The sequence below is a fragment of the Nicotiana attenuata genome, chromosome 3 (assembly GCF_001879085.1).
Source record: "Nicotiana attenuata strain UT chromosome 3, NIATTr2, whole genome shotgun sequence".
In the NCBI taxonomy this organism is placed as follows: Eukaryota; Viridiplantae; Streptophyta; class Magnoliopsida; order Solanales; family Solanaceae; genus Nicotiana; species Nicotiana attenuata.
The window spans coordinates 20,088,998-20,102,271 of record NC_031991.1 but is presented as its reverse complement, the minus strand read 5'-3'; the positions used below and the strand labels follow the sequence as shown (position 1 = coordinate 20,102,271).

The window sequence follows — 13,274 nt, the reverse complement described above, 5'->3', positions numbered from 1 at the left end:
TAAAGGGTATGTTTTAGTTCCAGTCTGTGAATTTGGTAGTAATGTCCGAAAATATCAGGTACCGGGCTATATTCAACTTAGTGAAAACAAATTGTCTGGTGAGATACCTCCTGAGATTGGCAAGATGAAGAACATCACTATGCTGCATTTGGGTGCTAATGAGTTTTCCGGTAGGCTCCCTTTAGAGATTGCACAAGTGCAACCAGTAGTCCTTAATGTATCAAAGAACAAATTTTCTGGTGAAATCCCAAAGCAGATTGGCTATATTAAGTGCTTGCTAAATCTTGACCTATCATTTAACAATTTTTCTGGTCCATTCCCAGCTAGCTTTAGTAACTTGCATGATCTGAGCAAGTTCAACATCTCTTATAATCCATACATGTATGGATCTGTACCAGAAACCGGGCAAATGCTTACGTTTGAGAAGTCATCGTTTCTTGGTAATCCATTGTTGCATCTTCCGTCCTTCATGCACAACTCTACGGACAATACTAAAGGAAAAATGAATGAAAATCACAAAAGGCAGCCCACAAAGGTGGGTGCGGTTTTGGTAATTTTGGTTCTGGTAGTAGCTTTGCTAGTCAGTGGAGTCATGTCACTCCTTGTCTGCCTTGTTATAAAATGCCCTAGATATACACCAGGGAACTTATTGGAGAATACACAGGGCCGGCATGATTTGCCATTTAGTTCTGGTGTGTCCTCTTCGCGGATGTCTGATGATGTTAAGGTTATCCGTTTGGACAGAACAAGCTTCACACATTCTGACATACTGAAGGCCACGTGGAACTTCTCGAACGATAGAATTATTGGGAGGGGAGGGTTTGGGATAGTTTATCGTGGAGTCTTGCCTGATGGAAGGGAAGTAGCAGTGAAGAAGCTACAGAGGGAAGGAATTGAAGGAGAAAAAGAGTTCAGAGCTGAAATGGAGGTGCTCAGTAGAAATGGCTCAGGTTGGCCTCATCCGAACCTTGTAACTCTTTACGGTTGGTGCCTTGATGGATCAGAGAAACTGCTAGTCTATGAATACATGGAAGGTGGAACATTAGACGACGTCATAACAGATAGAACAAGGTTTACATGGAAGAAAAGAATACAAGCAGCAATCGATGTGGCACGTGCTTTAGTCTACTTACACCACGAGTGCTACCCTTGCATTGTTCACAGAGATGTCAAGGCTAGTAATGTGCTTCTTGACAATGATGGAAGGGCAAAAGTCACAGATTTTGGCCTAGCTAGAGTCATGAATTCAGAACATACTCATGTTAGCACAATGGTGGCGGGGACTATTGGTTATGTTGCACCAGAATATGGGCAGACAATGCAGGCCACTACAAAAGGAGATGTGTACAGCTATGGGGTTCTAGCTATGGAGCTAGCAACAGGGAGGCATGCTATAGACGGAGGCGAAGAATGTCTAGTTGAATGGGCAACAAGGGTCATGGGATACGGAAAGAAAGGTTTCACTAGAGCCATGATCCCGGTTGCTCTATTGGTATCTGGACTGGTAGAGGGAGCAGAAGAAATGTGTGAATTGCTTAGGATTGGGATAAGGTGCACGGCTGAGAACCCGTATGATCGGCCTAACATGAAGGAAGTTTTAGATATGTTGATTAGTATTCCTAGCAGCCATAGGGGATCCACGCGTAGCTTTGGATCCTGTCGTAGTTCTTCTCCATTATTATGATAGATTTTGTTGCAACTCAGATCCAATACAGGTTTGTAACATACATTAGCAAATTACTCTTGTAAAAACAGTTCTTGCACATTCATTATTCTAGGAAAAAGTTGCCTATTTTGTTAGTTTGGATCCCACAGGCCACAATGTTGTTGTTGTCAAGAATATAAAGATGAATTGGCTTGATTTGCTATGATATTTTCCTCAGCTGGCTCTATCCATCTGAGTTAATCTTTTCCTGTGTTAATATTTTCAAGAACCAGATGAGGTGATGATAGTCCATAAACATTTTTCCCCTTAGAAACTGCCATCAAAAATTTGTTGGGTTTTTCTTTAAAGGGTCTGAATGGGAAATGGAAGAGGCACTTTTTGGGTTGCACCTCTTCATCTCGCCCTTTTACTGTCTATAAATTTAGAGGCTTAGCCTGGAAAATCTGAAAACTTCTCCCATCTTTTCTACATTGTTGCATTATTTTTTCAAATAAACTAAGTGTCAAGTGTGATTTGCTCTGTTTGTTGAGTTAGCTGAAGTTATGTAATTTCGATTGCCAGTATTACAGAATAGTTTTTCCGTTCTATCCGGGGAAAAAGTAATCCATAACCTTGGGCAACAATGAGGGGATTAAATTCTTTAAGGACACGCAAGCAACTTGTGGGCTCGAAAATTATTTATGTTCTTTTTTGTTGAACTAACATTTCTTTTCTTCTCTGATTTTCCCCCTAACCGTCCCCGAAAGCATATTTCTCGGGGTTGAGCTTCTTGTTATATTTCCTCAAAATCTTGAACGTTTCCTGCAAATGAGCCAAATGGTCCTCTGCGTGCAGGGACTTAACTAGAATATCATCGATATAAACTTCCATTGACTTACCTATTTGTTCTTCGAACATTTTATTTACTAGGTGTTGGTAAGTAGCTCCAACATTTTTTAGCCCGAAGAGCATTACATTGTAACAATATCTTCCATACTTGGTGATAAACGAAGTCTTTTCCTGGTCTTCCGGGTTCATTTGAATTTGATTGTACCCGGAGTAGGGAACGAGAATGGTAAGGATCTCGTGGCCAGTCGTGGTGTCAATCATGCGATCGATGTTAGGCAGTGTCAATCTTCTGCTTCTTCGTCGTTGAATGATAAGGAGCCTTCGGGCACATAATCTCGGGTTTATTTTTCCCTGGTGATTGATACTTTAGTGCATTTGAATATGGGCCCTTGTGGAATGTCGACCCCACCGAAGATCATATGAATGACATGCTGGGGTTCCTCCTGTTCATTTTTCCTGTTGGCGTCCCTTTCTCTGAAATGATTCTTAGCTCGATCGCTGAGGAACTCTCGAAGGTGGCCCTCGTTGAATAGACGGACTACCTCCTCTCTTAATTGCCTGCAATCCTCGGTCTTATGGCCATGCGTGCCATGATACTTGCACATCAAACTCGGGTTTCTTTGGAAAGGATCGATCTGTATGGGTCCGGGCCACCTAGTATCTTTGATCCTTCTGATTGCCGATACAATACCCGTTGCGTCGATGCTAAAGTTATATTCTAATAACTGAGGTGACTCTATAGGATCTGCATGCTTATCAAAACCACTTTTTCTCCTAAGTCCCCAAGAATTCTGTCCTCGATCACTTCTTCGATCATTCCGGGTGGAATTGTATCCTGAACCATTGTTCTTTCGATCTGCGGTATATGGTTGATATCGTTCTCGGTTTGACCTTTGCTCCCTGTCGACGTCCCTCGGGTTTTAGCTGCCGATCTATTTGGATGTATTGAACCGGAAGGGGCTCCTAATTGGTCGTCCTCGACCCTGATCTTCGATTGATATCGATTGTGCACATCCGCCCAAGTTACAGCTGGATACTTGACTAAATTTTGTTTCAACTGTCGTGATGCTATTGAACTCCGCACGTTCAACCCTTGAGTGAAAGCTTGAACGGCCCAATAAACTGTGATCGGTGGCAACTCCATGCGCTCCATTTGAAATCGGGATACGAACTCCTTCAGCATTTCGTTATCCCTTTGTCTTATCTTGAAAAGGTCCGATTTTCTTGTTGCGACCTTTATGGCACCGAAGTTTGCCTTCACGAAAGAATCTGCTAACATGGAAAATGAGTCGATGGAATTTGGTGGCAGGTTGTGATACCAAATCATTGCTCCCTTTGATAAAGTTTCCCCAAATTTTTTCAACAACATGGACTCAATCTCATCATCTTCTAAGTCATTTCCTTTTATTCCGCACGTGTACGAAGTGATGTGTTCATTAGGATCGGTGGTCCCGTTGTATTTAGGTAGATCTGGCATGCGGAACTTCTTAGGAATGGGCTTCGAAGCCGCACTTTTATGAAAAGACTTCTGCACAAACTTTTTCGAATCCAAACCCTTTAGGATCGGGGGTGCCCCCGATATCTGATCAACTCGGAAGTTGTATGTTTCCACCTTTTTATCATTATCTTCGATTTTCTTCTCTCCTGACTCAATTATTTTGGTGAGCTCCTCGAGCATTTCGTTATTGAAGGATCAGTCCCCGATTCATTACCATTCGAACTTTCTGGCACTGGCTCGGTACGGTGAGTGATTCCTGGTTCGACCCCACTTGGAGTCCTGTGTTGATTTTGCAACTAAGCGATAGCGACCTACTGAGCATGTAAAATCTCAAATATCACCTGGAGAATAACTCCTCCGTCTCCTCTGCCCTGTGTATCTTGACCGCCAGATCGACCTTCCCTGCGTATACTCCCTTCGGAGTCTGCGCCTACGTCCGCATTTAGAGCAACGTGTGAACTGATATCGACTGGATCGGCAACTGACGCTCCTCCGAGATTAGCCGGCGGCACCCTGGCTCCTGGAGCAATTACATTGTCGTTTTCGCCATGAAATCCGAGACCATCATCACCATGTACGGGTGTGTTTTGTGAGTTTGACATGTTTTAACATGAGAGCAAAAATACTAGACAAGAACAAGTGTGAAAAAACGTGTGTTATCAGAATCAGCACTGAAACAATCACTATTATCCTTAGCCCCACAGTGGCGCCAAACTGTTTACCCCTAAATTTGAGTAACATTAAACTTATACTGTGGTTTTAAGGATATGTGATTTAATCCAACGCCAATTGATAAGCAAGAAATTAAATAGATAAATTAGACGATAAAATAAATCAAACCAGTATGCAAGTCATTATCTCGACCTCGACCTATGATAATCTCGAGGTGTGATAATGAGAATATCAAATGATAAAGCAATTGTTGAATAGTAAGTGAAATAGCAAGAGAGCAATGAGAGTATATTTTCATAGCAGTGAATAATAATGCTTACATATGAATAGGATTCCCCTTTATATAATAGGGGAGCCCTAGATAAGGTACACTTCTAATAATAGTAGAAAATCATATTTGACAACTGATTAACCACCTAGGATCAATCCATTCCGAAATTCACGCTGTGATCTTCGCTCCGTTGCGGGTATCTCGCTCTTTCCGTCACTGAACTATACAGACATCATCTCGATATATGCCTTCTTCTGACCTCGATAAGTGATATCGACCTCGAGCTAGACGTCCTGGTTTTCCGATGTGGTATCACTTTTTTCCATCGAAGGACGAAATTGGGTAGCTCCGATTTCCACCGTATACAATTTGAAGAGATAACATCGGACATAATTCTACGAGTAGTCGTTACAAAGACTCTCTGCATCAGCGAACCGTTATGCAGCCATCAATAGTGATTTTATTCTCAATCAAGAGCAGCTTGATTTGGGAATCTTGTCTCCCTCGATAGAGATATAAATAGGAGAATTAGTATCCATTGTAGGGACGGAAAAATATCTGGACACAAAGGCTAGAATTTGCTCTCATATTATAAAATTATTCGCTTTCTTCTTAATTTTGTTCATATCAGGATGGCTTATCATACAATCAAGATTATGTTTCTTTAAATTATTTTTACATTCTTGATTTTATTCTTATTTATTTCATATTTTCGGATCACGTTAATTCACGTGTCTATAAACGATGTTATAAATTCACCCGTACCATTTTATGGGTAAACAATGTTTTATATCAATGATATCAGAACAGTTCAAAGAAGAAAAAAAGAAGGGAAAACGAGGTGATCTTCGATTAATTCTTAAATTCTAGAAAACTTCTCGAATAATATCTCCATACGCCATCTTAAGGTACACTTACGACATATTACCAATTTCCTGACCAAGCTAATATCAACTTATCATTTTTAAAAGGTTATAATTTGTCCAAAGCAAATTTCGACTCGAAAAATTTTCGTTCTTAAAGAACATGTCAACGTAACTCAAGTGTTATGTCAAACTATACCCTTAACAAAATTTTTGATTTTACCACTGCTTATCTAGACTAGTTGTAGAAAAATCACGTCCAAAATGGAATATAAGTCATAGCTAATATTTTTATTTCTATATTTGATTTCTCACATCCCAATCACAACTTGGAGTGTCAATGTATATTTTAAAATTACCTAAACCAGGGGAAACCCATCCCGCACCAATGCTGCTTCTATCTTTTTTTTCTAGCAGCATTCGTTTCTCCAGAATACCCAAAAAGGGTGGGAGGTGCCTGGCCTCATTCCAACCAATGAAATAATCGAATCGTACCGTAGCGAACCGATTTTTAGGTTTTATTTAATAAAATCGTGAGTTTTTATATAAATCTATAATTATACCGATAATTAGGATAGGTTTTTAATTTTATGAAAATAAACCAAAAAAATATCGAATTATTCCGAATAAACTTACACGTGAAAAATATATTTATATATTAAGTATGAAAATATTAAAGCCTTAAATTTTTTCTTGGGCCTTGGAATTATGAAAGCGGTTACAAGCCAACAAATAATCAAACTCAAAATCCTAATTGCCAAACTTCTGTTGATATTTCCCACTACATTCACTTCTTCCTCTGCAGTGGAGGTTTGACACTCATGTGTTGGGTGTCCCATTCCGAAAATATCACATTCTGTTTGTGGTTGACACTGCACTTGGGCCAGTGTAAACTTCTTAGTATCTTTAGCCAAAGCTGCTATTTGGGCCTACATTGCTAGAGATGATTCTACTTGGTGCACACCTGCTGACCTTCTTCGTTCACCTTGGTCAGTAGGCCATTGATCTGCATCTTCAGAGAGTTCATTTAGAAGAGTGACAAACTCTTTTAGAGTTTTCTTCATAAGTGGGTCTCCCACTGCACTACTTTGTACCTCTCTTGATGCAGGAGTTAAGCCATCCCAGAAGTCCTAGAGTTGCATCCATTGCTCCATCCCATTATATAGGCCTCTTCATAAGAGCTCCTTAAATCGTTCCCATGCCTCGAACATAATATCCCCTTCACCTTGACTGAAATTGTGGATCTCCTTTCTGATCTTTCCAGTCTTAGCAACAGAGAAGTACTTGTCTAGAAATTTGGTAATCATCTCTTCCCATGTACAGATATACCCAGTAGGTAGGCTCCATAGCTACTGCTTTGCATCATCCTTCAGTGAGAATGGAAATGCTTTGAGGTATATGGCATTATGTTATGCTCCCTTATAGCGAAAGGTGTTCATGATTTCATCAAAGTCTAGCAAGTGACAGTTAGGATCTTCATTGGGTTTGCCTCTGAAGATACAATTGTTCTGAATGGTCTGGATGACTCCCTGTTTGAGTTCAAAATTGTTAGCATCAATGGGTGGAGGTCTCACATTGGACTGTCATTGGTTATTCTGGCATAATCTCACAGGATCTCCCAAGCCTCAGGGTCGTATTTTCAAACTCATCTTCAACCAAGGGTCGATTTAGATTGAATCTTCGACCCAGATCCCCTTCGACAGTCTCATCAGCTGCTCTGAGAGCCGCTTTAACTCCTACCCTTGCAACTAGTTCTCTTTGTTGTGCTGCTTCTCTCGAAGCTAAGTCCACCCCATCATCTTTGTGGTGTGCCATTTTATCTTGAGTCGAAGTCTGGCCTAAGAAGGATCCACTTGATTCTTTCTCCTTTCTCAATTGACGCATGTGCTTCTCCAATTCTAGGTTGTATGGCACCAATTCCTCAGAAGAGGATTGAGTCATACACCACCGAACTTAACCTATTGCCTACAAACAAATGAGAGAATGTGAAAAATAAAATAAAATTGGTTCATGAATTAGCACCAAAAATAATTATGAACACTATTGATCGCCAATTCCCGGCAACGACGCTAAAATTTAACGACCGCAAAAACCAGTGTATAAAACTTAGGCTCAATACAAAGATAGTATAGTTATTAAATCATCTCCACAGGGGTTGGTTTAAATAATATTCAAATAAATCATCTCCAGAGGGGTTGGTTTAAATAATGTTCAAATAAATCTTTAGCTTAGCACTATTCAGGAAAATAAATCTTTGCTTTTGAGTTATCAACGAACTAAGAGTAAAACTAAGATTATCAACTACGAATGATTATTGGAAATTGGGTCGCTAGGTAGCAACAATTGAATATCAATGAGAGAAATAACGGCATTGACAAGATATGTGCTTGACTATTATTCGGGATATAACTCGGTTCTAAGTTCAACTTTTAAGTTCTATTGACTCTTTCAATTTCAATAGCTGCTTAGATTATCTTCAGGGTTCAAACTCTTCTTTCAAATGAATGAGAGTTCCGTTAAATAATATAATGACAAGTGCTATGAGCATATGCAAGAATCATTGAATGAATGATCTTATGAAAAACATCTCTCGACTATTCCTCTATATTGGGTCAACTGATAACTCTACAAGCTCTTTCGATTATCGATGAGAGTCGTAAAATTTACCCAAATAAGATAATACAATGAAATTTGCAACAACACTTCTCTTCCAATTAAAGTAAAATCACAAATAACCTTGCAATTCAATTCAAAACTCGTTCAAAAAAGATGTTTGGCTAAAATCTATGTTTTGGCATGTAATTTGCCTTGCATTATGCCTCGATCTTGTTAACTTTGGTGTGTATATTTATGACTCAAGCTAAATAATGGTATTTATATGTGTAGGAGTCAATTGGAAGTGATTTGGAAAGTTGCATGCAAAATGAAGTAAAAAAATGGAAGAATTTGGAGGAAGTATAAGTTTGGTGCCCGGGTTCGCGCTAGGCACCAATCAAAACGCCGTTGACAGCAGGCTAAAAAGTTCAATGTCCAAGTTCGCGCCAGGCGCAATGCGTGACACCCGAGGGCGGATTTTGTCCTAATTCGACTGGAACTTGGGGATTTCATCCCTACACATACCCAAAATGTATAGAAGTGGTTCTAAACCTATTTTTGAAGGGCTGGACATTATTTGGAGGTGAGAACATCATGTGGAACAACTTTTGGAGGAGAAAATCATCAAGTTCTTCATTCCTTCATCTTTTCTTTGTAATTTATTTATGCAAAATACTTGAAAAATTATTAATACGAACATGAGTGGCTAAGCACTCTAGTTTCTAGGGTTGTGGTTGACATGATTATTAACGTTCACTAATTACATCTTCGTTAATTTGGATTATCATCTTGTGGTTGTTTCTTTAATTCTAGTTTTAACTCGTAAATTGTTGTAGCTATGAATTCTTTCTACTATCTGTGCTATGCTTGGGAAAGTCGTGTTTTGGATTAGAGTAGAATTAAAGAGAGCTTGTTTCTGAACCCGTGGTTTGGGGAACGATTTCGTGGTTAGGATAGGAATATACCTAATAGTCTTGCTTAGTTGAATACCGTATTATATTCGTTCATGATCGATTCAATATGATAGGAGTATATGATTAATATATTGTGGATAGGCGAATAGTATTGTGGGAACATGCTATTCATATAAACGATCTGGTCAATTAGCAACCATAGATAATCTGGATTAACAAGTGTGGTTATTGAACTTAATAGGATTTATAAACCAACCACAACCCTGAAATCTTTATCTCCTCTGAATAAAATCCAAAAACACACGTTTGCATCCTTGATAACTTAGCTAATTACTTGTTCAATTTCTGCAAAAGAAGTTTAGTAGAAAAATAATATTTTTGATTATCTTGGACAATTAATTGATTTTAGTTAGCTTAGCTAACGATTAATCTAAGTCTTTGTGGTTTCGACTTTCGACTTTTAAGTCACTTTATTACTTGACGTCTGTTTTGCTGAAAATTATCGAATACTTTCCAAGCAAATCAATCGAAATAATTCAAAGAGTAAATCATAGCCAATCATACTTAATCACTGAATTAGAAGACCAACTTGAGGCATAGAAATAATCAATTATGGAACAATATAAACGGGATTTCATTCATCAAGGTGACTTGACCTGCCTCTCCTTGAAGAGGTTCAGGATCTTACATTGATCTTGTTTCTTGCTCCACTTATGGAGTATATCTTTCTATTTTTGGAGTATTCAGAGTTGTGTCGAAGAAGAAGTCCCCCTTGGGAAGTTCTCTCTCTTGGTATTTATAGCCTCAAGCTTTTTCATCTGGTCACGAATGGGCCCCTCCTTTCGTTGTGGAGACGTCCCCTCATTTGTTTTAAGGACAACTGTCATAAGTCAAGAGTCAGTGGCGTTGACCATTTACTACAAAGTGGTCGTGATGGGGTTGACCCTCTGGTCGCAAAGTGGCCGAATATCTGCCAATACAGTTAGTCCCTCCGTTCGTCGAGGTCGTGCTCGAATCAACTTCGGCGGACGGATAGAGCGACGTGATCGGGGAGGGTCTTTAAAAATGAATTTTCGGAATTGAACTGTTGGTTGGCGAGTGGAGCGTCATCCCGCGCAGTCGTTCGTAATGGCGCACGTTTTCCTGAAACCAAATCGCTTCGTGCACAGTTATGTATTAATGGCGACCGTTGGGTCGCGTGCAGGCAGAATCCGTTATTTATAACTAGAGAAGATGTGTCATTTTGTTCTTTACATTTTCATTGTTCTTCTAAGAGAAATCTCGAGAAGCCTTTTCTTCCGTCAAATCGCATTTTCCCTATTCTTCCGATCATTATCATCATTGATTTCTCCATCTCCCTTGTCAAAGATCTTCTTTCTTTCGCTCGTGAATCGATTATGGCAGGCACTTCTTCTTGCGGCAATCGCTCGACTAATTCTCTAGGGGTTGAAAATCCCGCTCCGGCAAATGAAAGGTTAGAATTGGTGGGAGGTCAGGAAATTCCTTCGGTCGATGAAATTCTACCTCAACCAAGAGATCAAGTGATGGATTTCAGTGCACCGGGTGGCGTGGAACAGGGGGACATTTCTTCTTTAATGGGGGAAGTGGGGATAGCTCAAATGCGGGAGCGATGGCGTATCCCACATTATGCTGAGATCGCTCTTGTGAAGATCGAGGACAGGGTACAGATTGACCGTCGAGGGTATTGCTCGTTCTATGCTTATCCCTTCCAGGTGGGGTGTACACTCCCGCTCCCGATGCTGATAGTAGACTTCTGCCGCTATTACGAGGTATGCCCGGCCCAACTTTCTCCTTGTCTCTACAAATTGCTCCTCATGTTCATCAAGTATGCGGAGCTAGCGGGTAGGGAGGTCACTTTGAGGCATGTGCTCAGTCTCTTCGCTCCCCAAAAAATCCGCGGCACCATGATCCATGCACGCCCACGGGATCGAAGGGCTTGATGGTTGGGTTGGACGACGAGGTCATTCGTCATTCCTTTGAGAATTTTTTCTATATTCGGACTGAACACCTGGTGGCGGACCCAAACGGATTCCTGGAAGTTTAGAACTTTGCACGTGAGACCTCGCTCCTGACTGGGCATTCGCTCTATTTCGACTTTCCTCATGCTTTGTATTTATGGTTATTGATTTACCTTTATTTTTGTAGCTGAAAAGTTGCCGTCGCCTCCTTTGGAGGGGATCCAAGACTGGGTCGAGCAGTGCTTCCTCGTACTGCGGGCATTCGCACCTGGGCGGCTTTCTGGGAGATGCATGGTCGTAGGCCCGTGACAGGTGGAATTTTGGTCCTTTCTCTTTTCTATTTCGTTTTGTTCTGACTGCGTCTATTGATTCGTTTGTTCATTGTACCTAGAGAGACCACGTCGTGCCAAAGCTCCACAATTGGCTTTCCGTCGGCCGGGTGCACTTGCTAGGCTAGCTGCTGCGCCTGTGCCTCGTCGAGTATCGAGGGCGTCGTCGGTTGAATCGTCAGCGACCGCGTCCCCAACGCGGGCTATGCCACAAGATGAGAGGCCGTCCGGGCTTGTTCGTTCTCGGACGGGCTCGCCTTCGAATGAGGAGGAGGATAGGCCTTCGCAGAAACGGCGAGTGGCATTTGTGGCGGCTCCTCCATCGGTGATCAACTTGGATTCTCCCCCGACGGATTCGGAGGGCGGCGCGGCTGTGGCGCTTGCTGGCGAGGAGAAGGAGTTAGTCGAAGTTGAACTTGTTAGTTCTAGCCAAGGGAATGTTGCTGTCTCGACGACCCTGTCCGAAGTTCCTGTTGCCGAGGCGGAGGGTCGATCCTTACAGGCTGCCGTAGAGACCTCTGATGTACCAGTGTTGGCCACGACGAGTTGCTCTACCCTAACGGTGGCTGAGAGGGGGAAGGACGTGGTGGAGGACGAGTATGAATCTGAGTCCGATTTGGACCCCGACGACGTTCGTATGTTCGAGGAGGGTATTACCAATTCTACGGTGCGCGCAGGGGGACCGGCTCGTTTTATTGAGGTTCCCTCGGATTTGAACTTACTAACTGAAGGAAATAGCTTGGTGTCGCAATTCTAGTTGTTATGTTCGGAGGCCGAGAACGCGTCTTTGAGGAGCGTTTCGGACATTGAAGTGATGGACGAAGTGGCCGTGATGGGCCTGAGGGTACATAGTACGTTCCTAGTTTTTTTTTCTTCCCCTACCGTTTTAGCTTTTGCCTTAACTTTGCCTTTCCTTTGTTCTGCACACTTCCTTGTTGGAGGTGGAGAACATCCGCAGAGCCAAGGTTCCCTGGAGGATCTTCCTGCAGATGCTGGGGAAATACCGTCGTTATCGTGATCGGTGCCGAGGGCTGCATGAGCGTTTACGGAACGAGCCCTGTAATCGGGCTTTGGGCGAGGAGTTGGCGAGGCGGGACCAGCAGCTGTTGCAGGCGCTTGGCAGTAAACGTGCTCTTGAAGAGCAGATTCATCGGAAGGACGAGGAGCTTGAGGCGGGGAAAGGAATTGCAGCTGAGTGCGCGCACCTGCAGGGCAGGCTTGGAGTGGCGGACTAGGTTGTTTAATGTTATCTTTAGGACAAAGAGGATGTCTGATGAGTGGCGGTGGAGTACAATGGTTCCGGTGTACAAGAACAAAGGGGATATCCAGAATTGTAACAACTATAGGGGGTATCAAGTTACTAAGTCATACCATGAAAATTTGGGAGAGGATGGTGGAAAGGAGGATAAGGAGGGCGGTGTCTATATCGGAAAATCAGTTCGAGTTCATGCCGGGCCGTTCTACTATGGAAGTTATCCACCTTATCAGGAGGTTGGTGGAACTATACAGGGATAGGAAGACGGATTTGCATATGGTGTTTATTGACCTAGAGAAGGCATATGACAAGGTCCCTAGGGACGTCCTTTGGAGGTGTCTGGAGGTGAAAGGTCTGTCGGTGGTTTAAATTAGGGCGATAAAAATGTATGCTGGAGCTATGGA

At 41.9% G+C, this 13,274-nt stretch overlaps 1 protein-coding gene across 1 annotated transcript in view; it reads left to right on the top strand.

Annotated features, from left to right (window-relative positions):
• LOC109224208 (probable LRR receptor-like serine/threonine-protein kinase At1g74360) overlaps nucleotides 1–1,807 on the top strand; it is a 15,186-nt gene extending 13,379 nt beyond the window's left edge. The window contains exon 2 of the mRNA XM_019388794.1: nucleotides 6–1,807. Within this exon, the coding sequence (XP_019244339.1) occupies nucleotides 6–1,684 (1,679 nt within the window). The 3' untranslated portion in view covers nucleotides 1,685–1,807. The remainder of the gene's footprint in view (nucleotides 1–5) is intronic.